The 26,358-nt window shown below is 41.4% G+C and overlaps 2 protein-coding genes across 6 annotated transcripts in view; one reads left to right on the top strand and one right to left on the bottom strand.

Annotated features, from left to right (window-relative positions):
• itfg1 (integrin alpha FG-GAP repeat containing 1) overlaps nt 1-5,039 on the bottom strand; it is a 124,402-nt gene extending 119,363 nt beyond the window's left edge. The window contains exons 1-2 of one of the 2 annotated variants that reach the window (XM_033036401.1): nt 4,792-5,039; nt 67-145 (exon numbers count right to left, since the gene is read on the bottom strand). In XM_033036401.1, coding sequence (XP_032892292.1) covers nt 67-145; nt 4,792-4,975 — 263 coding nt within the window. In that variant the 5' untranslated portion in view covers nt 4,976-5,039. Of the gene's footprint in view, nt 1-66; nt 146-4,787 lie in introns of both variants that reach the window. The other variant, XM_033036402.1, reaches the window with a different exon arrangement.
• Nucleotides 5,008-26,358, top strand: part of phkb (phosphorylase kinase regulatory subunit beta) — a 149,677-nt gene continuing 128,326 nt past the window's right edge. The window contains exons 1-4 of one of the 4 annotated variants that reach the window (XM_033036399.1): nt 5,008-5,316; nt 6,416-6,502; nt 14,175-14,264; nt 24,562-24,700. In XM_033036399.1, coding sequence (XP_032892290.1) covers nt 6,445-6,502; nt 14,175-14,264; nt 24,562-24,700 — 287 coding nt within the window. In that variant the 5' untranslated portion in view covers nt 5,008-5,316; nt 6,416-6,444. The remainder of the gene's footprint in view (nt 5,317-6,415; nt 6,503-14,174; nt 14,265-24,561; nt 24,701-26,358) is intronic. The other 3 variants (XM_033036397.1, XR_004414549.1, XM_033036400.1) reach the window with 3 other exon arrangements.

The following is a 26,358-nucleotide window of genomic DNA, read 5'->3' as shown; positions in this document are numbered from 1 at the left end:
ACACGCACACACACACACACAAAAGACACATAGAAGCAAGAGAGGAACAACAAAATAACCACTCACCTCCATGGTATTACGACTTTTGGTTTTGGCTTGAAATAGGGTGCCTTTAGATCAGCCAATAAGATTACCAATTGATTTTCTGAAAATGCAAAAGGAAACGTATAAAATCATGAGTGGAATAGATAGGGTGAATGCAGTCTCTTATACAGGGCAGGGGAATCAAGGACCAAAGATCATAGTTTTAAGGTGAGAGGGGAAAGATTTAATAGGAATCCTACGCATTTCCTCCGTTCGATTACGAAGTTTTCCGCTGAGTTACTCTAACATTTTGTGGCAGCTTTTTATCTCAAAAGGCAGTGGGAGAAGTAGTTGAGGCAGGAAATATAATAGTATTTAAAAGGCAGCAGAACAGGTATATGAATATGAAAGGTTGAGAGGAATATGGGCCAAAAGTGGGCAAATGGGACAAGCTTCGATGGGGCATCTTGGTCGGCATGGACGAGCTGGGCCAAGTGGCTTGTTTCAGTGCTGTTTGGCTCTAACATTTATCAATTACTAATGCAACAGTGTGTTGTATGTAATCATAATACATCACAAATGAATAAGAACATAAATAAGATATCACTTCCAACTCCAAATTAAGTTTCTTGAAAGAATTGCTTAAAGCAAGGTGATAATGATAAATCATGTTTTATTCCCCCCCCCCCCCCCTTATGCACACACAGAGCAGGACTGATTCAATGTGGCAAATTCTTATGAGAACTAAAACAGTTTTGAGCATTTGTTACGTTAGGATTAGCAAAGATGTCCAAAGACTGACGAGATAACTATTTTTGTTACCTTGAAACATATTATATTTCACAGAACATGCAAGTAAATGAAAAATATAAACCATTTACAAATAATGTTAAAGTCTATTCCATGTCAAATAGAATCAAAACTACATAGAAAATTAAATATTGTGAAAATATCTGAGAACCTCAAGATAACTTTTAACCTTGCAACCATCTCAGTTCACATTCTAGAAAACATGTATTTGCTTTTTCTTATAGCTATCCAAAACTGACACCATGTCTTACCACTTTCTTTGAAATTATTTGTCATATTTTCTCTTAAAAGATTCAACCAGAGCAGTGCTGAACATAGAAAATAGGTGCAGAGGTAGGCCATTCTGCCCTTCGAGTCAGCACCACCATTCAATATGATCACAATCACAATAATACTTTATTAGCCAAGTATGTTTTGCAACCTACGAGGAATTTCATTTGCCAAGCCAGCCATAAAAGTAAAAAGCAACAGAACACACAAAACATATTTTAACATAAACATCCATCACAGTGACTCCTTCACATTCCTCACTGTGATGGAAGGCGAAAAAAAGTTCAATCTCTTCCCTTTGCTCTCCCGGGGGCCTTGAGCCCTCCGTTGATGGGATGATCTTGATCCTCGTAGCCGGCTGCGGGCCCTCCGTGTCGAGGCGATCAGCTCCTGCATCATGTTCAAGAAGGAACTGCAGATGCTGGAAAATCGAAGGTAGACAAAAGTGCTGGAGAAACTCAGTGGGTGCGGCAGCATCTATGGAGCGAAGCTATGTCAGCTCCTCCGCGCCGGATGGTCGGGGCTGGTTGAACCTTCCGCGACATTGGAGCTCCCGACGTCCATGGCCTCTCCCGAGACTGCGAGCGCCCGATGTAAAGTGCGCAGGCCGCAGTTGGAGTGGTGCCAGGCAAGGGATCGACTCCGATGCTAAGTCCATGCCTCTGCGGTGGAGACCAAGGCCAGTCCGAGGAGGTCTCCAAAGCGACCGAAGAATGTGATCCGAAAATTAATCGCATCTCCGGTAAGGTAAGAAACTGAAATAAAAGTCTTCCCCCCTCCCCCATGTGTAAGGAGGAACTGCAGATGCTGGTTTAAACCAAAGACAGACACATAATGCTGGAGAAACTCAGCATGACAGGCAACATTTTTATGGAGAGAAGGAATGGGTGACGTTTTGGGTCGAGATCCTTCTTCAGACCAATCCTATATCTTTCTTCTCCATGTTCTCACTCTTCTCCCAATATCATTAAATTGACCATTTGCGCCATTTTTTAACTCCTGTCTATTCCCTGATCATGTATCTAACCCCGTAAATGGATTGATTGTAATCATGTATTGCATTTCTGCTGACTGGATAGCACGCAACAAAAAGCTTTTCACTGTACCTCAGTATACTTGACAATAAACTAAACTGAACTGGAACTGAACTAATCTTGTTAGATATACACAGTTGCCAAAGGATTGTCTACCAATGCTCTAACAATATCTGTAAACATTGTTTTTCAAAAGCTCATGTTTCCGGATGCCAATTTTAAATTGACAATTTCCTTCATCAATGGTTCAATAACCAATAAAAAGTCTAAAGAAAAAATGTTGACATTTTAAATTTCCTTGGCTTTGCATGGTCCAGTGGAAGTAATGTCACTATTCTAAATCAGCTCTATCTCTGGCACAAAATAAAAAAATCTACGGTCCATTTGGCTCTTTATGATGTTATCATTGTGTATGTGTACATTAAATGATGCATTACAGATCCTATATCTTTCTTTTCTCCCTTATGCATGTTCTCACTCTTCTCCCAACATCTCTAAAATGACGGGGCCAAGGAAAGAGCGTTCACGTCAAGGCCCTGTTTCCACCAATCTTTTCTCCACCACGCACAAGTAGCACAAGACGCCAATGCATGCAGATGCCGAGAAGTGGGTTCAGCTCTGGCAAAACAATTTCTAATGTGGACTCGATAAGAAGATTAAAATGACCATTTACACCATGTTTTAACTCCCGAAATTTATTACCACACAGTGTTTAAGAAGGAACTGCAGATGCTGGAAAATCGAAGGTACACAAAAATGCTGGAGAAACTCAGCGGGTGCAGCAGCATCTGTGGAGCGAAGGAGATAGGCAAAGTTTCGGGCCGAAATGTTGCCCATCTCCTTCGCTCCATAGATGCTGCTGCACCCACTGAGTTTCTCCAGCATTTTTGTATTACCACACAGTAATAGTTACAGAACTACTCGGCATGAGAACATGCCACTCAGCCTACTTTATCCATGCAAACCTAGTTAACATACAAGATTGGTTGCCTGCTTTTGGCCCAGGGTCCTCTACATCTTTCCTAGCTATGAATATGTTCAAATGACTTTTAATTGCATTCGCTTCTATAGAGAAGTGGGGGGAGAAGGAATGGAGACACTTTTAAGAAGCCAGACAACTTTTAATAAGCCTGAGATACACAGCTGTGAAGTTTGGCGGGCATTTAACATTACCAGTCGGTTCTCCTTGGTTCTGAAAACTTGTGCTTACGTTTTTCCCCCCCAATGAGCCAATGAAAATGCCCGGTCAGCAAAGGAGATTAACTAAAACTACCTGCGGCTACCTATAACTACATGGTGACCCCACTACCATTGCACCTCCAACTACAAAAGTATCGATTTTCTCCATGGCGACCATGTTGAAGCCTTTTCAACATGTTGAAAAATATGTTGTGACCATAGTGAGGCCGCGACTAGTTCCCAGAATGCGGGATCTCCTCGCGACCATGAAGGAGACTCACCAGAGACTACCAGCGAACATGTAGCGACCATGTGGCGAGCGCAAAAAGTTGCCTAAGTGGGACAGGCTCTTTAGCCTATGCCTTCTAAATTAAGAATCCTCTCTGCTGGGAAAAAGATAGCGAGCATTGATTTTAAACATGCGCCTCATGATCTTGTACTCCTAAATAAGGTCATCCCCTAGACCCCTACACTCCAAGGAAAAAAATGCTAATCTTTCCCGATAAATCAAACCAGTACGCCCAGGTAACATCTTGGTGAATCTCTTTCCAATTAAATGGCATTATTCTCATATCTGGGAAGTTCTCCAAGAGTGGTCTCACCAACAACTGCTTTTAGCCTCCCTACCATTGACTTCATCAACATCTTGCTGCCTTGGAAAATCAGTCACCCCGATCATCCGTTCTTCTCCCACTTCTGTCAGGCATAAGATACAAAAGCACATATCACCAAACTCAGGAACAGCTTCTTCCTCTCTGTAAATAGACGATCAGACTTCTGAATGATCCTTCTAGTCCTGATCTTCTAACCCAGCTCATTGCAGCCTTTGGATTTTTTCCCTCTAAAAAAATTACACTACGTTTGAGAAATTATATTCGGCACTTTGGTTTCCTTCTCTTCACTCCACCAGTTGTACTTGTGTTTGGCTTGATTGATTTAATGTAATAGCACGAAAATAAAAGATTTTCACTATATCTCGGTACAGGTGAAATGAATAAACCTAAACCCAAATGTAGCTTTCAAATTAATTTCCTCAATTATGGCAACATAGGAAATGTCTAAATCACGCTTTATTACTTAATTGATCAATGCAAAACACAATTGGAATTGCTGAATAAAAATAAAGACGCAAGGAACTGCAGATGTTTGGAGAACAGTGGGTTTAGTATGTAAATAAATGCATACTGATTTATTCTCATAGTAAGTTAAAATAGGAACAGCAAATCCCATCCTCAGCAATACATGATTTGGTGATGCATCACCAATACATGATTTGGTGCCTCATTTATAAATCAGAAGATGATTCACAAAGGAGACACACAAGGAACTGCAGATGTTGGTTTACAAAAATGACACAAGAAAAAATAGACATTAAAGACAATTGTTGATGATTTACAAAGGAGATACAATGATATAGACAGAAGAACAAAGACACTAAGGACATATTTAGAGGATTTATCAAGGGGTTACTCACTTGCTCTGATCAGAAAGATGTCAGTTTGTTTATCCGAGTTAAAGTCACCGAAGGCGGCCACCGTCCCCCGCGCTTCCGAGGCGAAGAGCTCGCCCGTGACATCCTGCAGGGTGGAGGCGGCGGGCTGGTACAGCTGGAGCAGGAGGGCGGCCAGGAGGAGTTCGGGGATGAGAGTGAAACCCATGGCCGGCCCAAGGCCTCGTCGCTGACACCGACCCCTAGCAACGCGCCAGCCGGAAGCGGGCGGCCGGAAGCAGGCGGTGCCTTCGGTAGCCCGCCCAATCGAGGCGACGGCGACGACGGCCTCGGCCTCACAACACCCACAACACCCACAACACACACGAAACGCGTAGGATCTTTGCACAAAACGCCGAAAACACAAAGATAACGCGGATCCTCTACAAAAACAAACTTAACTTGCCAGGTGTACATTTCACGGCAGTGTCGTCTGGCAGCAGCTGAGGACCAGTATGGACGACATGCGTTGGATGTTGACAGACTTCAGAAAGCGAGCGAACCGCACAGGTTTGCAATAAAAATAAGTGGGGACACATGTCTGGTTTGCATCTTGGGCTTGTTAGTGGCTGTGTTTGATCTTCCACTTGGTGCTGTCCTTGCCTGAGTTTCCGTTCCCGGTCTTGATTACAACCCTAAGCATGAATGTGAATGTCTACATATACATACACACTCACACACTCACTTACAAACAAAATATAGAGTCTACTTTGCATTGTTGAACAAAGCACATTTGGTGGATTGTAGATCGTCTATTAATGTTGCATTGGCCGTTGATGTGGTTATACTCGGGGCTTCGCATGCAGTTTCCAAATGCACGGTTTCTACTCACATTATCCGATCTTTAACTAAAATGGGGAAGCAGCCATTGAAGAATAATTAAAATAATTTTGATGAAACAGTATCTACTAATCTTCTTTAACAGTTTTAGCACAAATGTTCCATGTTATTTTGAGACTTCTTAATTACTTCTACGATTACTGCCTGCACTATAACCTTCTCTGAGAGGGGTCACATAACTTCTTAAATGTCTGGGCTATGCTGTTAAACTATTTAACCTCATGAAATGTTCATTGGCACAAATGTACAGCAGGCTGCATTTGCAATTTGTAAAGAAAACTAATGTACAGCCATGTGTCATTTGTGTTGAGACAACATTTTATTTTTAACATGAGGTAGATATTGCATATTTTCTAATGACCTTTAACACTATGTATTTAAAGTATCAACTCTTTAAAATGACCTTGAGTTTTTTAAACCAAAATCATATTGTAAATGACCTACTGTTGAATTTGACAAATTTCAGTCTCTCCATTTCAGTTTATATGTTACATTTTGTAACGTTTTCATAATTCCAACATTGTCACTGCTTTTACTTTGCACAATATTTTACTTTGCACAATCAACAGTTAAAAGGATATGTTGATTTTCTAAAAATTCAAAACTAAAGTGCTGATTTATTTACAAATATGTACATTGTGATCAGTTGCAATGTTGGAAAATGTAACAGCAAATGCATGTGTTTGTTAATTTCAATGTAACAATGTTTACTAATTCGGCATGAGTGAGTTAATGATTTAACCTGTGTGAATTGCTGTAATGTACTTAGCAAGAGCAGCGTGTTTTTGAAAGTTGAAAATGGAAGTAATCAACTTTGACGACAACCCCACGTACACTCATAATCACAAACCACTCGGTAAGTTACTATTTCATTCCTGAAATTAACATTTATTTATTTCAGCACATTAACATTTATTTCGGCCAGAAATATTCTTGTAATCTTCAAATATATATCAATTGTTTGCCAAGGGAATGCATTTACTTCTATGAAGTATTAACTCAACAAGTGTCCTCTTTTTTTACGCTTCAATTACGCCTAATATACTTTAGTCTTTCAAACTTGCTTATTCCCACCTGCTTTTTTTTCCTAGTCCCTAAAGACTGCTTAATTTAAAAATAAAACTTTTTTCCTCAAATGTCAATTAATTTCTTAGCACCAGTTTTGCATCTCTAAGGGTTAAAAACACCAAACATTTAAGGTGATCCCTAGGTTTTGAAGCTGCGTCTGAATTCAAGTCTTGTCAGAGTTAATTTCAAGATAGTTCCCTCCTATTTCTTCGGTCCAAGCTAAATGTTCTGATTAGGCATGTGGTACAACTGAACTTCTGATGCAGATTTTGTTTACACAAGTTTCTGTTCGAAGTTGCTGCGTTTTCATGAGTTTTCCATTTAATGGATCATCATTGTCAGCAATATCTGTGATGGTTGTATTTTTTTTATAATTTAGATGAGTCCTACTAAAGATAGAGAGCTAATCAGGAAAGTTGATGTACAAATTCATGAAGTAAATTGGGGCATTGAGCTGCTCCGATCGACAAAGTGTTTGGCCAGCTGAAAATCTGAAATAAAAACAGAAAATGCTTGAAATATCTAGTCAGGCTGCATCTATGGGAAGCGATGTTTCAGTTAATTGTTGTCTCATTTACTGACGTCCAGTGAAAAACTTTCTTACACATCTTAACCAGACAGATCAGATACAGTCAGTTCAAACTCAAATACAATAAATGGAGCAAAGCGGAAGATACAGAGTGCAGAATAGGCCGACTTGCAGGTGGAAAAGAGATTTGAAAAAGTAGAACGGTTGTATAGGATGGCAGTAGATCCTTTTCTGGGAAGAGCATGTAAGACCCTTTGTCAGAACTTTGTCAGACAAAAGGGGTTTAACATGTGGGATGGAGGACTGAGGAAGGGGGATATTTGTGATACAGAAATCAGGGTTACCATGGCGATAAACTAAAAAAAGTATCTGGTCAATTAATGAAAGGGTGGAGTTAGGTTAGTTTATTATTGTCATATAAACTAGGATTTATTGAAGTTCCTTGTTCACATGAAGCTTATAAAGTATACATGGTAATGATGGATACATTAAATGCAACATAGAGAGAGTACAGAGAAGGTTCACCAGACTGATTCCTGAGATGGCAGGACTTTCATATGAAGAAAGACTGGATAGACTCAGCTTGTACTCGCTAGAATTTAGAAGATTGCGGGGGGATCTTATTGAAACGTACAAAATTCTTAAGGGGTTGGACAGGCTAGATGCAGGAAGATTGTTCCCGATGTTGGAGAAGTCCAGAACAAGGGGTCACAGTTTAAGGATAAGAGGGAAGTCTTTTAGGACCGAGATGAGAAAAACATTTTTCACACAGAGAGTGGTGAATTTGTGGAATTCTCTGCCACAGAAAGTAGTTGAGGCCAGTTCATTGGCTATATTTAAGAGGGAGTTAGATGTGGCCCTTGTGGCTAAAGGGATCAGGGGCTATGGAGAGAAGGCAGGTACAGGATACTGAGTTGTATGATCAGCCATGATCATATTGAATGGCGGTGCAGGCTCGAAGGGCTGAATGGCCTACTCCTGCACCTATTTTATATGTTTCTATGTAACAAGTGCAAAACCACAGAACGGTGCAATGACAGTAGAGCAATCTGTAGTAGTTTAAAAAAAACTAAAACTCAATAATTGATTAACTAATGTCCTGGTGGAGCAAAGAACATGGAGCAGCTTGAATTGGCCCGTTCGCGGCTTAAAATCGGCCACTGGATCTTCAACCGCCCTGCGGTCAAATTGCTGCATCGAGGCGATTGAGGCTCCCGATATTGAAGCCCCCGCTAGGGAATGGAAGATCCCACAGCCGATTTTAAGCCGTGCTGGACCATGTGCGGACGTGGCGCCGATGGACGAGAAGCCGAAGCAAAGAAGTCGAAGCCAAAGAACCGAATGAAAACGAGGCCGAAACGCAAACTAACCGAAAGGATGGGAGGACTAAATGCAAACTAACCGAAAGGGCGAGACGCCTAAAAGCCAACTAATATTAGGCGACGCAGCTTTTTGGTTAGTTGGCTTTTAGGCGTCCCATCCTTTCAGTTAGTTGGCGTTTCGTCTTCATACTCTTTTGTTTTTTTGGCATTTCGGCCTCGTTCCCATTCGGTTCTTTGGCTTCGACTTCTTTGCTTCGGCTTCTCGTCCGTCGGCGCCACGTCCGTGTACCGCGCTGGACAATGAAAGGCCCCGCGAACGGGCCGATTGAAGCCCCATGATTCGGGGCGGACGGAGCTGCTGTTGCTGGAGTTCGGAGTCGGTCACCAACCAGGTCAGCTCCCGATGTTATCGTCCACAGGGCCCACGGTCGAAGCCTCGTACGTGTGTGTGTTTGTGTGTGCGCATGCGTGGGAGGGCACCAAGAAATTGTGTCCCCCCCCCCCATGTTTTGATAGTGATTTCCCCCCTGCTAGTGGGGTACTGCAAGGCTCGGTACCGCAGCTATTTACAATAGATATTAATGATTTTGATGAAGGGATTACAAGTAACATTAGCAAATTTGCAGATGACACAAAGCTGGGTGGCAGTGTGAACTGCGAGGAGGATGCTATGAGGATGCAGGGTGAATTGGACAGGTTGGGAGAATGGGCAGATGCATGGCAGATGCAGTTTAATGTGGATAAATGTGAGGTTATCCACTTTGGTAGCAAAAACAGGAAAGAAGATTATCTAAATGGTGTCAAGTTGGCAAAAGTGATCTGGGGGTCCTTGTTCATCAAAGGTATCAAAGGTATTTTATTAGTCACATACACCTAGGTGTAGTGAAGTGAAATGCTTTTTGACATTTTGCAGCACACAAAAAAAGAATACAGACATAACACCAATGAGAGTCTTAAACACATAGAACATCCCCCCACAATGGCTTCCACCATGAGGGAAGGCACAAAGTCCAGTCCCCAACCTCAGTTCACCCATAGTCGGGCCCATTGAGGCCTCCACAGTTGCCTCTACGGAGGCCCGATGTTCCTGGCCGCTCTCGCCGGGTGATGTTGCTCCGGCGTCGGGAGAGTCCTCCCAGCGGCCTGGGAACCCTGGAACGGCCGCTTCTGCACTGGAGGCCGCAGCTTCCGAAGCCGACAAGGCCGCGCCGGTTGGAGATCCCAGGCTCCCGGTGTAAAGTCAGGGCCGCCGCCCGCAGCTGGCCGCTCCTCAGACCCGCAGCTCCGCGATGTTGTTCCTGGCGGTCTCAGCTCACCGGAGCTCCAGCGCGGCGACCCAGGCAAGGCATCGCCCGCTCCGCGATAGCGCTCCAGCGCTGTGCCGCCGCCGAAGCCGAGGTTCTGGGCGGTCCCCGACAGGAAACGCCGCTCCAGGCCCGCTGGTAGGCCGCGAGGACGGGTCGAAGCTGCAGCCTGGAGAAAAGCCGCCTCTCCGTCCAGGTAGGGACCCTGAAAGGTAGTTTCCCCCTTCAACCCCCCCCACATAAAAAAGTCTAGACCTCCAAACAAAACACTTTAACTAACTTAAAATTAAAATAAAAAGATGAAGAGACAGACAGCTGCTGGCTGGGCAGCCGTGCACAGGACAGCGCCCCCTGGTCATCAGTCAATGAAAGTAAGCATGCGGGTATAGCAGGCAGTGAAGAAAGCGAATGGCATGTTGGCCTTCATAACAAGAGGAGTTGAGTATAGGAGCAAAGAGGTCCTTCTGCAGTTGTACAGGGCTCTAGTGAGACCACACCTGGAGTATTGTGTGCAGCTTTGGTCTCCAAATTTGAGGAAGGACATTCTTGCTATTGAGGGAGTGCAGCGTAGGTTCACAAGGTTAATTCCAGGGATGGCGGTACTGTCATATGCTGAGCGAATGGAGCGGCTGGGCTTGTATACACTGGAATTTAGAAGGATGAGAGGGAATCTTATTGAAACATATAAGATTATTAAGGGTTTGGACACGCTAGAGGCAGGAAACATGTTCCAGATGTTGGGGGAGTCCAGAACCAGGGACCAAAGTTTAAGAATAAGGGGTAAACCATTTAGAATGGAGATGAGGAAACACTTTTTCACATGGAGAGTTGTGAGTCTGTGGAATTCTCTGCCTCAGAGGGCGGTGGAGGCCGGTTCTCTGGAAACTTTCAAGAGAGAGTTAGATAGGGCTCTTGAAGATAGCGGAGTCGGGGGATATGGGGAGAAGGTTGGAACTGGGTACTGATTGTGGATGATCAGCCATGATCACATTGAATGGTGGTGCTGGCTTGAACGGCCGTATGACCCAATGCTGCACCTATTGTCTATTGTTAGTTGAAGAATTTTAAGTTAATTTTGAGTCTCATTTAACTCTAGTTTAATTAGATTAAGGATATCTAAACTCCATTCTTCTTTCCTTTACTTTCCTTTTGAAGTGGCTAATTTCATTTGCAGGTTTGGTTTGATAGCAAACAATACTGCTTTTAGTTCGCCTCAATCTAGGGAGGATAGGCCTTCAGAGAATAGCTCTCTTAGGTTCTTATCCATACAGTGACAAATGACATGGATCACAGTACTGAAATATTTTGAAATGCATTTCAAGGCTACATTGGCATTCTGTCTACACAACCTGTGCTGTAGCGCGCCGCAAACAAGTAATTGTTTCCTTTAGTGTAACGGACGTGTGGGTGGCAGTGATGCTGTTGACTCAGTGACACTTGCTTTGGAATATTTCTCAAAAGGTGTTGTGTATCAAATGGCAAGCTACTTATATGTCATATGTTTGTACATAGGTGATTATTTACAATAAAAGCTGAGCTTTCCAAAATACCCATGAGCAAGTGAAAAAGAGCATTTAAAAAAACAATGAAAGATCACTTTTGGCATGTTTTATATTTTGAGAAGCATTTAAGGAATTCTGGATGTCAACCATGAGGGCAAACAGATTTCCCTTTTAAGACACGTGGGGACTGGTAGGGGAAGAAAAGTATGTAAATGTTTAACATTTTAGATGAGGAAATAGAAGTTTAGTTTTAGTTTAGAGATACAGCGCGGAAACAGGCCCTTTGGCCCACCGGGTCCGCCCTGACCAGTGATCCCCGCTATCGTGGATCAACACTATCCTACTCCCACGAGGGACAATTTACATTCATACCAAGTCAATTAACCTACAAACCTGTACGTTTTTGGAGTGTGTGAGGAAACCGAAGATCTCGGAGAAAATCCACGCAGGTCACGTGGAGAACGTACAAACTCCTTACAGACAGAACCTGTAGTCAGGTTTGGACCCGGGCCTCCGGTGCTACATTTGCTGTTAAGCAGCAACTCTAAAGTTAATCAATAAGCACAAATCTTTTTTTAGGAAAAAAAAAGGTTGAACAGAAAGTATAGAATAAGGCAGAAAGCCTCACGGAGTTAATGGAGGATGACAGTTATGGTGAATGGGGCAATGAAAGAAATTTAGTATCGGGATAAAAACGTGTTGGAAATACTAATAGAATTGGAAACCACTAAATTCCCATGTCTTGACAAGCTGCATCCCTATATTCCTCCCTATATTCTGAGGCAGAGAATTCCACAGATTCACAACTCTTTGGGTGAAAAAGGTTTCCTCATCTCTATTCTAAATGGCCTATCCCTTATTCTTAAATGTGGCCCCTGGTTCTGGACTCCCCCAGCATCGGGAACATGTTTCCTGCCTCTAGCATGTCCAATCCCTCAATAATCTTATGTGTTCGGCACGGACTAGAGGGGTCGAGATGGCCTGTTTCCGTGCTGTAATTGTTATATGGTTAATCTTATATGTTTTAGTAAGAACTCCTCTCATCCTTCTAAATTCCAGTGTATACAAGCCCAGTCGCTCCATTCTTTCAACATATGACAGTCCCGCCATCCCAGGAATTAACCTCGTGAACCTATGCTGCACTCCCTCAACAGCAAGAATGTCCTTCCTCAAATTTGGAGGCCAAAACTGCACACAATACTCCAGATGTGGTCTCACTAGGCCACCTGTACAACTGCAGAAGGACCTCTTTGCTCCTAAACTCAACTCCTCTTGTTATGAAGGCCAACATGCTATTAGCTTTCTTCACTGCCTGCTGTACCTGCATGCTTAATTTCAGTGACTGATGAACAAGGACACCCAGATCTCGTTGTACTTCCTCTTTTCCTAACTTGACACCATTCAGATAATAATCTGCCTTCCTGTTTTTGCCACCAAAGTGGATAACCTCACATGTATCCACATTCAACTGCTCTGCCATGCATCTGGCCACTCGCCCAACCTGTCCAAGTCACCCTCATCCTCATAGCATCCTTCTCACTGTTCACACTGCCACCCAGCCTTGTGTCATTGCAAATTTACTAATTATACTTTTAATCCCTTCATCTAAATCATTAATGTATATTGTAAATAACTGCGGTCCCAGCACCGAGCCTTGCGGTACCCCACTAGTCACTACCTGCCATTCTGAAAGGGACCTGTTAATCCCTATTTGTTTCCTGTCCAACCAATTTTCTATCCATGTCAGTACCCTACCCCCGATACCATGTGCTCTAAATTTGCCCACTAATCTCCTATATGGAACATTATCAAAGGCTTTCTGAAAGTCCAGGTACACTACATTCACTGCCTCTACCTTGTCCACTGTCCTAGTTGCATCCTCAAAAAAATACCAGAAGATTAGTCAAGCATGATTTCCACTTCGTAAATCCATGCTGACTCGGACTGATCCTGTTACTGCTATCCAAATCTGCCGCTATTTCATCTTTTATAATTGACTCTTGCATCTTCCCCACCACCGATGTCAGGCTAACTGGTCTCTAATTCCCTGTTTTCTCTCTCCCTCCCTTCTTAAAAAGTGGGATAACATAAGCTACCACAGGAACTGATCCTAAATCTATAGAACATTAGAAAATGATCACCAATGCGTCCACGATTTCTAGAGCCACTTCCTTAAGTACCCTGGGATGCAGACCATCAGGCCCTGGGGATTTATCAGCCTTCAGTCCCATCAGGCTATTCAACACCATTTCCTGCCAAATAACCTCATTGTTACATTTGCTATCTCAATTTTCAATCAATGCACCCTTGGATCATTTCCCATCAGTTTTATAATGTGCTACACCATAATCTACATGTAGTCACACACTATTCTTGTTGGAAAGTATCCTGAAACCGCCACACTTGCCAGCAAACCATTATTTGTGCGGAATATTCAGAAATTGATATGTGCAGGTCTCTTTTGGAGCAATTGTTGCACATCAATGATAAATCTGTTAGGAAAATGTCAATAGGAAAGACAAATGGATGACACTCTTTTGTGGTAGTAGAATTGGAATTTTAAATTTCCCACAAATTTTCTTCATGCAGGAGTAATGAAGGTGTTCAGTATTGAGCAGGTGTAATGTTTAAACAAAAAAGTTGTTATATAACTGCAGGATCTTTAATTTGTTAACAGAATGATTATGTTTTGATATGCACTAAATTAAGCCTGTACAATGATACTAATGAGGATTGATATTTGTGTGCACGGTTTGTTCTATCCACTGATATGATTGAAAAATATTGTTTTAATTTTCTTTAGACTCTGTGTATGAACCTGCTAAAACCGTGCTAATTCATGCACCGGAGGAAGTGAATTTGTTGGACAAACTTGACGGATATTACAGATTTGGTAAGATGTTACAATGCAAAGTTTAAACTTCTGACTTTTTAATTTGTAATATATTATTTTCTGCATGCTGGATGTTTAAGCAATCAAGCCTTGGGCGGAAGTGAAAGGTAGAAATAAGGGAACAGTGACCAATTACGTTGTGATCATGGATCACTTTGCAAAAAGGTCTCCAGTTATCTTCCCTTTCATCAGGACTACCAATCTCTCTTGTTGGAAAACATGAAATTACTGTCATTTGTTTCTGAATTTTTTAGTAAGATGTCGCTACATGTGATAGGTCAACAGAAATAATTTGCGTTTATATACAGTAAAACACTGATAATCTGCTATCTTATTGTTTAAAAATCCCAATCTGGCTCATCAGGTTCATCTGGCTCATCAGGTTCTGTTCCATGTGCTCCCTTTAAACTCGCTTTGTTCATTGGAACATTTATTATACTATGCAACATCTTTTAAGTGTTGAAAGTGTTTTGATGTATTAATATCCAATAGTTGTGAAAGTCTGTTGGTCTGGTACAAGAGTCGTTCAATGGAGTTTTAATTTTACTAGATTTTTATTTTTTGATTTTTCAAACAATGCTTCACAGCAAATAAGAGGTGGTTATTGTCCCTTTTACGGCAAATCCAGAAGCCAATTTATGTGAAACAATATTCCATAGTGAGAAGATTAAATAAATTATTGATTAATGGTGATGATTCAAGAGGGAGAATTGACCTGTTCTGAAGTCCTGCTTTTTTAAATATTGCCATGGGAGTTTTTTTAGTTACTCTTTTTTTCTTGGACTTGTCTGTAGCCAGCAAGACCACCTTTTATTGCCCATCCCTGTGTACCAGTGGTGGAGAGAACATGTAGGGTAGTAGATGGGTTATCAATATAAGTATTCCATCATGCTCCTGAGCATTGCCTTTAGGCTGTGGGCCGAGGAGCTTTATTCTGCAGTTTCGTGACCCAAGTCACCAAACTACATGAAATTTTCACATATTGTGTAAAAAAAATTATATAAATCACCCCTGAAACTCGATATGAAGAAGACTTGCACATTTTTATTAAATTAGAGAAAAAACGGAAAAATGTCGGGAATTTTTTAGTCCAATCAAAGCACATTTAACATTGAGTTGTCTGCCAGTTGGCCAATCACGCGCTTTGTTTCAGGCTAGCACACAAAATAGCTGAGGGGGCTTCACAGATGCCTGTTTTACTGGAGATTCCGATGTGTTGTTCTGTGGAATAAATGTCGTGGAAACTTGCAGCAGGTAATTGTATTTAGTGGGAAAAGCATTAAAAAGGCTGAAGAAAGTGCTGCGAAGTGGATTAAAGTGCAAGAAAGCCTTCAAAGTCCCTGCTGATGTGCTGGAACACAAAGAAGGCCCCCATGAATCAACTCTAACTGAAAGGTAAGACTAAAATCTGAATTTACGAAAATCTATCTGTATGGACTTTAATTAATTTAATTGCACCATTTTATAATGTGAATAAATTCATTCATTCATTCATTCATTCATTCCTTATTCATTCATTCACTCACTCACTTATTCATTCATTCATGAAATTGAGGGCCTAAACTATAACACAGTCAATTAAACATTGTCACTAATGCCAGCTTGTTGTAGAGTAATAAGTCTTTAACAAATAATCTCGGAGCTGCCTGCGAAAACTTACCGGGAAAAAGTGCTCCGATCGCGGGACCTAGGTACTCGCGGTAAAGAGCGATCGATATCCATTCGTTTTTCTCACGTTATCGGGGTCTGAAAACGATCGCTACAGACGGCACTATGTACAGCCTCCTCCCCCCCCGCCCGCGGAGATGATCCGCGGCTCCGCGATCGCGAATCGGCCGCTTATTAATTGAGACCGCGGCTTCACTTTACCGCGAGTACCTAGGCCCCGCGGTCGGAGCACTTTTTCCCGGTAAGTTTTCGCAGGCAGTTCCTAGATTATTTGTTAAAGACTTATTACTCTACAACAAGCTGGCATTAGTGACAATGTTTAATTGACTGTGTTATAGTTTAGGCCCTCAATTTCATGAATGAATGAATGAATGAGTAAGTGAGTGAGTGAATGAATGAATAAGGAATGAATGAATGAATTTATTCACATTATAAAATGGTGCAATTAAATTAATTAAAGTCCATACAGATAGATTTTCGTAAATTCAGACTTTAGTCTTACCTTTCAGTTAGAGTTGATTCATGGGGGCCTTCTTTGTGTTCCAGCACATCAGCAGGGACTTTGAAGGCTTTCTTGCACTTTAATCCATTTCGCAGCACTTTCTTCAGCCTTTTTAATGCTTTTCCCACTAAATACAATTACCTGCTGCAAGTTTCCACGACATTTATTCCACAGAACAACACATCGGAATCTCCAGTAAAACAGGCATCTGTGAAGCCCCCTCAGCCATTTTGTGTGCTAGCCTGAAACAAAGCGCGTGATTGGCCAACTGGCAGACAACTCAATGTTAAATGTGCTTTGATTGGACTAAAAAATTCCCGACATTATTCCGGTTTTTCTCTAATTTAATAAAAAATGTGCAAGTCTTCTTCATATCGAGTTTCAGGGGTGATTTATATAAATTTATTTACACAATATGTGAAAATTTCATGTAGTTTGGTGACTTGGGTCACGAAATCCTATTTCTAGACACATTTTTGATGCTCGGCCCACAGCCTACTTGTAGATGATAAAAGACCTTGTAATGTCAGGAGTTGAGTCAGCTGCTGAAGGATTCTCAGTATCTGACCTGTTCTTGTAGTTATTGTACTGAAGTAGCTGGTTCAGTTGAGTTACTGGTCATTGCAGATGCCCAGGTTATTATGGGTCATTTGCTTTCATCACAAAGTGCGAGATCAAATACATCAGCACCAAAACGGACTTGTGATCCTTTTCTCACTTTAGCATCACAATTACAGTATGACATTCAGGAGCTTTCTTGAAGTTGGAATGGTTTGAAGCAGAGGTGTCTCTTAGTGTAACAGAGAAAGAAGGAAGTATTAGCATAAGAAAAATCTAAAGCGACAAATATTTGTTATTTTAAGGCTACATCATTTGATTTGATCAGACCTCCAAAAAATCAATCCAACTCTGTTCCTGCATTTCCACCTACACCACTATGTGTAATATTCCACCCACATCTCACTTTGAACTATTCAGTATCCAATACATTTGTCCCTGATACTTTTCCCTACAAATCCACAGGACACTAAGCTGAGAAGGATTTGGGCCTCATGTTGAGTTGAATTGAATATGTTATTGTCACATGCAACAAGTCACAGGGAAATTCTTTGCTTGCATACCCAAGGTATGGAAATAGTCGCCCATAAAAGGCACTTACAGAGTTACAAAGTACTCCCACGCCAGGTTCCCCTTTGTTCTCCCCCCCCTCCCCCATGCCGGGTCCTCCATTGTCAATTGTTCTTTTTCCCCCCCACCCCACCCTCACTCACGGCGGTACCCCTATGCTGGGTCTCCGTTGTTCTTTCCCCATGCTCATGGCAGTCTCCCCAGGCCTTGTCCTCCTTTGTTCCTTCCCCCAGCAGCGGCGTCCTCACTACCGCATGTCAGTCGGTCGGCGCCATCATGACCGCCGCACCGACCTCTCCAGTACTGCTGCCGGGTCCTCTACGGATGCCTCCGTGGCGCCGATCCAGGCCCCAGCGGTGGGCTTTGCAGACTCGGGGGCTGTGGGCTTTGTCGACACGCGAGGCTCCAACTCCGACCCATGAGGCTCCAACACGCGAGGCCCTGACTCACGAGGCCCATGTTCTGACCCGTGAGGCTCCAGCCTTAGCTTCTCAGCGGCACCTCCGAAGGCCTCGGATTCTCAGCAGCACCTATGGAAGGCGGAAGACATAGCAAGGGCCTGGATATTATGCCAAATTGTGAAGTGGGGAAATGGTTGCTGAGTCTGTTTTGGTGATGGTCCAATCATAGTATTTGATAGCTTTGGGTGTGATAAATACCAACATTTGTAGTACGAGATATAATAAAAATGTATTCAGTGACAATTTATATTGTTATTATTGATATTATTATAAAATTGTTAATTATTAATGAAGAAAATACTGTTGGTTGTCCATCTGAAACGGTTTTCAAGCTCTCCGAAAAACTGGGAGAATTAGTATTAAAATTGTTTAATTAAACTTTTGATGTTTAATGTTGTTCATTGCTGGTGATATTTATAATAGTGAAGCCATTTAGGTGTCAAGCTATTCTTCTTCAGGCAGTAGTGGTTGGCCTCTTTTTATGATTATTCATTTCATAACAAAATGGATTCATTTATTTCCATGCACTTGAACATTACTGATTCTCATTAGCAGGTGATATTTTTTTCATTTGTAGGTACTTCTTTGAAATGGTAAGAGAGTACAAGGGGACCACATAATGATTTTAATTAAATCAGGCCTGTTTAAATTACAGATATCAGTGACTATTATGTGACAGATTTATTTATTATTCCATTTGTTTGCAGTGCATTTGAAGAAACTTGACAAATAGTAGGGTAAAGGTATGACAGGAAATGTGTTAAATCAGATGTCATAATTACTTGATTAATTTCATTTTTCTACAAAGCATTGTGCCAGATTAAAAATATATTTAAAATATAAGCTAAAGGATTCTGAACTGCAGGATTTCTTGATTCTGATCACCAGGGACTAACTCTACTGAACGTTTTTCCTTCCATTATTTATTATGTAAAAGAATATGTGTGTTATGATTGTGTTTATAGTTTGTTTGGTTGTTTGTCTTTTGCACAAAAGTCCGCGAGCATTGCCACTTTCATTTCACTTCACATCTCGTATGTGTATGTGACAAATAAACTTGACTTGACTTGACTTGACTTCTATTTTTTTCCAGCTAACTCATTCAATTATGGTGTCTGTCTGTGCATTCACCATAATGTACTATTCATATACACTACTGCTGAGTTTGGGTTTCATGAGGCTTTTCACCTATCCATTTCCAGCAATTTCGTTTTAATCGTACAATTAATTTGCATTTTGTAAATCCAGAAATGCAATGCATATGGTATTCTATGCTCAAAGTAATATAATTCATATCTAATGTCAAGGAAAAGTGACGTTTCGGGTCGAGACCCTTCATCAGACTCAGAAAAGGTGATGTTTCAGGTGGAGACCCTTCTTCAGACTGAAGCCTTAAGCCTGAAGAAGGGTGTCGACCCGATACATCACCTTTTCCTTCGCTCCATAGATGCTGCCTCACCCGCTGAGTTTTTTTGTCCACCTACTGTTTTATCATGAGTAATTTACTTGAATTTAAGTTTTCTTGCACTTTATTTTGGGAGCCTTGTGACTTGAAAAGAAGGAAGGATCTAACAGACAACAGATGAAGAATATTGTTATTATGATAAACCCAGTTGGTTTAAGATGTACAAGATGGGTAGAAAGGAAAACTAAGTGATGGTAACATTACTGTAAAAAAGTGAACAAAAAATTATATGAACAGTGATTTGAAGTCCTAATTTGAAATTGTTTTTGTGTTTAATCAAAATATTCCATTGAATGTCACTGGAATAGTTTGAGAAGAGAAAGGCAGAAGACAGAATAAAAAATCTCGATTTGGCTGCTGAGGTCACATCCTAAGCAATGAATAGAGTATAAATTGAAAGTAGTACAAATTACTCTTTTATCTGCAAGAGCACTGCAGCGTTTTTGCTTCCAGCTTAATTGGACCCACAAGGCCCTGTAATCCTTGTGCAACCACAGGGATCATGCAGAGCAAGGCACAGAACATGTAGAGCAGAGACCGTGACCAAAGTGATGTGTGCACATCATGGTCCAATTTGCAATGCCACTAATTGTTTATTAAAAGTAAGTATAACTGCAGTTTTTCTTGTGGGATTAATGACAGAAGTTTCTAGATGCTATTTTAAATTCTCATTCTTAGTTTTGGCTGCTGCTTAAATCTAATCTGTTTTCCCTTGCCCATTGGAAACGTAATATTTACTTTCCTTTTTGCAGTCACGGTCCCATTCCTGATCATACATTGAACTCTGGTTATTGTTGATTAATACATTTTGAGATGATGCTTTTGGATTGAATTGGACAGCAAAATGATATATATCCACCTAGTTGTTTCAAATGTAATTGCGTAAATAAATGTTGAAGAAATCCCATTGGATTTGTAACTTGTTTTACAAGGTTAAATGGACTTGATTCCGATTGCTGCCACATGTCAATATATGAAACTTAGAAAGCCTAATTAGTTTCTCTTATTAGTCAAGTCAAGTTCCAAGATGGTGCCCAACCCAGGCGACTATTTGTGCGCTAGCCCCAGAAGCAGATCTATAAAATTGAATTGCAATCGCACCACACTCTTAAATCTCTATTCCTGCAGCAACATTTCTTACTTTAACTATGATCTTCTTAAACTCCCCTCAGATCTGTACCTTGCACTAAACGTTATTCCCTTATCATGTGTCTGTACATTGCAAATGGCTCTTTTGTAATCATGTATTGCCTTTCTGCTTACTGGTTAGTACTCAACAACATCTATTCACTGTACCTCGGTACACATGACAATAAACTAAACTAAGTTGAGATTATTGTCATGTACGGTGAGGTATAGATACAATAACATTTCTTGCTCACAGCGCAATCACAGTCACATAGGCAACGCACAAAACCATAAATTATACATAATGTACTCACCCATTCTATAATGCAGTGAAAAGAAAAAAACTGTGTACAAATAAACCCAAGATAATAGTGCAACACACAATTAGAAAACAATTCCACAATTGTGAAGTAGGATTAGAGTTGTGCAGGTCAGTTCAAGAACCTGATTGTTGTAGGAAAGTATTGTGGCGGTCATGTTCCAGGACCCGGAAGGGACCCTCGTACGGCCGCTGGAGAGGTGTCCGATGAGCATCCCTGCGTAGGAAGACGAACTGGCAGTCCTCCAGAGCAGAGGGAACGTGCGGACGGAAGGACCCATGAGGAGACGTGGGCACCGGTGCCAGCTTGCCCACCGTCTGCCGAAGACGTTGCAGTACCTCTTCCAGTGGCTGCTCCGTCCTCTCCACCTGTTGGACAGTTGCCGGTTCCTGTGCCGGGCACGGTGCGCGCCCGGGCTGGTCGCCTCACACGTTTGGTGCCTCCGGTTCTTGGGGGGGGGGGTTCCTGTGGCGGTCCCCGGATATTAGGCCACTCCTTGGGTCATCCCCCTCGGCACTTGTGGGATAGGGATATTGGACTGCCCACAGGCTTCCGGTTTCTGCCCAGGGGTTTTATGTGAGTTTATCATCCCTTCGGTGGAACTCGTTGTGAGTGGATGCTCACAACTATCATTAAAGAACCTTTGAACCTGCCTGGCGTCTAGCCTTTTCTGACCACGTCCAGGCCACTACAGTGTCTGTTCCTGACCCTGGATTTTAGAAGGTTAACAAGTTCTCTGCTGGGTGGAAGGGTTATAAACTGGAAGTTAGGAATATTGCCTGAATAGTTGGAACTGGAAAACATTATTTTTCCCCACCCTCACTTGCTCTAACTCCAGGAATGTATTTCTTCCCATGATTATATTAAAAAAAGATCAGGAGTGGTAAACGGGCATTTATCATTCCAAAGTTTTAGTCGGTAAATGAAGGTGTCGGGTAAATTTTGTTTATTTGCGAAAGAAGTAACCCTTTCAAGGTGCAGTTAAAATAAGGAATAAATGTGTTTACTAGTTACAGTTTCAGTGACCCAGCTTTGATCCCGACCTCCAAATTCACAGATACTCCCTGTGAACCGTTGGTATCCTCCCGTGTGCTCCAATTTTCTCCCACATCCCAAAGATGTGCTGGTAGTTTCAACGGCGACTGCATTTAGCCCCATTATAGATGGGTAATGGGAGAATCATAAGGCAATTGATGGACAAATGAGCAAGACTAGATTGCACGGAAATTATTGAAGGAATGGGACAGATTTGATGTGCCAAATCTCATATAATACCATGGACCAGAAATTGCTAATGTACAGCATACACCTGCAGGAAATGTGTTGATGATGCATTGGTTTTTATCTCCCAAAAAAAAAGCTGGAATTTGAAGTGAATGCCAGAGGGGGTAGTGGAGGCATGATCAGCATATCTGTTAGCATAGTTGGATGGAACAGTTAAACTGATTAATATAAATATGTGAAAAATGTGAGGCCTACTTTGGTCAAGCAAATTCAATGGCAGAGCATTTTTAAATCGTGAGTGATTAAATGCTGTAGGAGTTCAGAGAGACCTGGCAGTACTTGCACACAAATTGCGAAAAGCTGACATGCAAGGTACCACAATCTGTTAGGAAGAAAAATAGCATGTCGGCCTTCATTGTGAGAAGGTCTGAGTTTAAGAATAAAGATGTTGTGCCCTGCATCTGGAATATGATGTCCAAGTCTGGTCTGTCTACATACAGATGTACTAGTGATAAAAGGAGTGCAATGAAGAATCACAACGTTGATTGCTGGGACGAGGGAAACTGGCCCAATACAGTCCACAGATCAGAACGCTGAGGTTTAATCTTACTCGTGCATACAACTTTCTGGTGGTGCTTGACTGGGTAAATGCAGGGATAATATTTCTTCTTGATTCGATGTCTGAAACTTGAATTCACAGACTCAAATGAGGGATAACTCATTGATGAGTGAAATGGTAAGAAGATTGCGAATCTCTGGAATTCCCAAATTTTTGCACTTGTCTGAGTTAAATACATCTGTCATTCCCATGCCTACTTTAGCAGTTCATCTTGATCCTGTTTAGACTTTACTTTAGACTTTAGAGATACAGCGCGGAAACACGATCTTTGGCCCACCAGGTACGTGCCAACCAATGATCATCCCATACACCAACACTATCCTACACACTAGGGACAATTTTACAACATTACCGAAGCTAATTCATCTCCAAACCTGTACATCTTTGGGGTTTTTTCCGAGGAAACTGGAGTATCCGGAGAAACCCTGCACGGTCACAGGGAGAACGTACAAACTCTGTACAGACAGGATCAAACCTAGGCCTCTGGCGCTGTAAGGCAGCAACTCTACCGCTGTGCTATTGTGCCGCCCTAACCTTAGACGTTGTAACCTTAGACAGCCTATTCATTGCCCACGATACCACCAATTTTGATGTCACATACAATCTTATTAATCATTCCTCCTGCAATCATTAATAGACAAACAACATCCATGTGGCACAGCACCAATCACAAGCCTCCAATCTTAAAAGATAACCCTCCACTACTAACCTCTGGTTCCCACCACCAAGCCAACGTTATTTCTAGTTGGCCAGCTCATTCTGAATCCTATGATTTCTCACCATCCCCTCTTGACTTGAGTTCAAAAATTTAGGCTGACCTTCCACCGCAGCTTTGAGTCGGGGCTGCCTGCCTGCTACAAACTTCAGCGTGAAATCTTGATCTCAGGAGGATGTGAAAAATTGAAGTCACTGTTTGGAGGAGAGAAGCAAGTTATCCATCTTTGGTGCTGTGATGATTATTTAATCACTCAACGTCTCAAAAATAAAAATTGTTTCGGGGACTTAACTGTTAATGAACAACCTGTTTTCCCTCGTATTTGTTTTGTTTTTTCTCACATCTCAACAGTGCCTAGACTTAGGAGTCGAGAGTGTTTTATTGTTATACGTCCTGAAATGGAACAATGAAATTTTTATTTGCAGCAGCAGCAGCAGCAGTACAACTGAACAACTTAAGATGTATTTACTTTGCTGAGATGCGTTTGGGATGTTTAGTGTAAGGGAGCTACGTTCTTGCTCTTTTTTTCAGAGCTCAACGATTCTAATCTTTATTGTAAGATTATTTAGAATTATTTAGAATTAAAATCATAAGAAACACCCATGGACGAATGAGGAAGGACACACATTATATGCACATAGAGTTAGATAGAGCTCTAGGGGCTAGTGGAGTCAAGGGATATGGGGAGAAGGCTTATTGATAGGGGACGATCAGCCATGATCACAATGAATGGCGGTGCTGGCTCGAAGGGCCGAATGGCCTCCTGAACCTATTTTCTATGTTTCTATGTATATGAAAAACACACAAGTCCATCCAGCTCATTTTATAGTTACAATTTGTAGATGTATCCAACTTCACTTAGAGATAGCAGGCTGAAAATCTTTCCTACCAGCTATGATTCCAAGTTTCAATTGTACCTATGAATTCATTGATTGCCAATGAATAAAATACATTTTTAAACTTTACTAATATTCTTGCATTATACTTAAGTAAATGGTTTTTCACCAACTATGCAGACAGACACAGTAGCTCGACTATTTCTGAATCAATTATTTGTTTCTTTTCAGTAAAATCGACTATACTGAACTATCAGAATGCTGCAACAGGTCTTTTTCCCACAAAAACAGTCGGCAAATGCGATCACGCAAGAGTTCGAGATTGCCTTTATTGTGCTGCCGGTATTTGGGCAGTTGCACTTGCTTACAGGTGAGTACACCTCTGCTGGAATTTTTATGTTTCAATATCCAGTTTTACAAGTTTTTCCTTTCTGTAAAGCCTGTCCATTGAAGCCCATAAATCAAGTGGGATAAATCGAGGATAGTAATTGCGCTACTTCTTCTTATATATTGCGTGCACAGCCTAAAGTTGTACGTCAACTTGTTTTATTTGATCTATTTGTTTGTGCACGTTGGGTTGATTGCACTAGTCGAAACAGGGTGGACCACGTGAAGGTTGCAATCTCCCACCCCATTGAGCTACTGGGCTAGTTTCAAGGGGCCTGAACTATTGATCCAAGGTCATGACTTGAAATGCAAATAATTAAATAAATTTGCTTAAATCCATTTGTTCAAAAAACTCAGAAGACAGTAGGCAGGGATCTTTTTAGGTTGAAACGGACAAAGTGCTGGAATAACTCAGTGGGTCAGGCAGCATCTCTGGAAGACATCAATAGATTGGTTGGGACCGTTCTTCAGACTCGCCTGCATCTGCATTTCTTTGGATCTTTAGACCAGATCTGTTGTTGTCAAAATGCTAGTCAATAATAAAGGAGAAATAACTCATAATTTATGGAAGCTGAATATAATGAAACTTTGTGTGTTTTTTAAAAACGTAAATCGTGTTTAATAAATGTGCTTGAATTTGTTGATAATATGACAGGGAATGTTGATAGAGGGAATCTGTAGATGTTCTGCAGAAAACTGCTGGAGAAGCTCAGCGGATCAGGCAACATCTGGGGAGGAAAGGAATTGTCGAATTTCTGGGTTGAAACCTTGCATCAGGACTGAGAGGAGAGAGGGAAGATGGGAAGTATAAGGAGAAGGTAGTCAGACAAGCCAGTAACTAATGGGTGGAATGAGGAGGGGTAAAAGGTGATGGGCAAATGGAGCTTGGTGGCAGCGGGAAAGGTGGAATTGGAGATAAAGGCAAGTGGGGTAATAGGTGGAAGAAGAATAGGAGAAAAAGCCAAAGAACCAGGAGGAGGGGAGAGGAAAGTGAATGCACAGACAGCAGCTTGTGGGATATAAGCAAGATCACAAAGGTCGCCAGTGTTGGAATTTGCTGAGCAAGGAGGAGGATAATTGGAACCATTGAGGGAGAGGAGTCACATCAGGATTTTTTTTGCTGTAGAAGTAATGTATTTGGATTTCCAAAAAAACATTTGATATGGTGCCGCATTAAAGGATGGGATTAAGGTATTGGAGGAAGTGTGTTCGCATAGATTGAAAACTGGTTATCACATAGAAAATAAACAGTTGGAGTGAATGGGTCTTTTTCAATGCTGGAGAGATGTAACCAGTGGAGGACCCCTGTGTTTCAATCCCTGCCCCTCAATTGTTTGCTACTTACATGAGGGGGGGAACAAAATATAAAGTTTCCAAGTTTGCTAATTATATGAAAATAGGTGGAAGACATATCCTATATAGCTTTGTGAATATATTATTTTTTAAAGAAATTGCTAGTGCAAAAAATCTTTTTGTTAACAAGTGTGTATTTATAATTTTAGACATTGTGTCTTCTAATCTGGTTATGTAAAAAAAATTGGAATAAAATTAATATCCTTGGAAGAAGAACGGATGTAGCTTATTGATTGAATATTCATTTGAATGAATAGGGAATGCCAATTTCCATTTCTCTGCTATTGT

This window comes from Amblyraja radiata, chromosome 17, assembly GCF_010909765.2.
Source record: "Amblyraja radiata isolate CabotCenter1 chromosome 17, sAmbRad1.1.pri, whole genome shotgun sequence".
Lineage (NCBI taxonomy): Eukaryota > Metazoa > Chordata > Chondrichthyes > Rajiformes > Rajidae > Amblyraja > Amblyraja radiata.
This window is presented reverse-complemented; position numbering and strand designations above follow the sequence as displayed.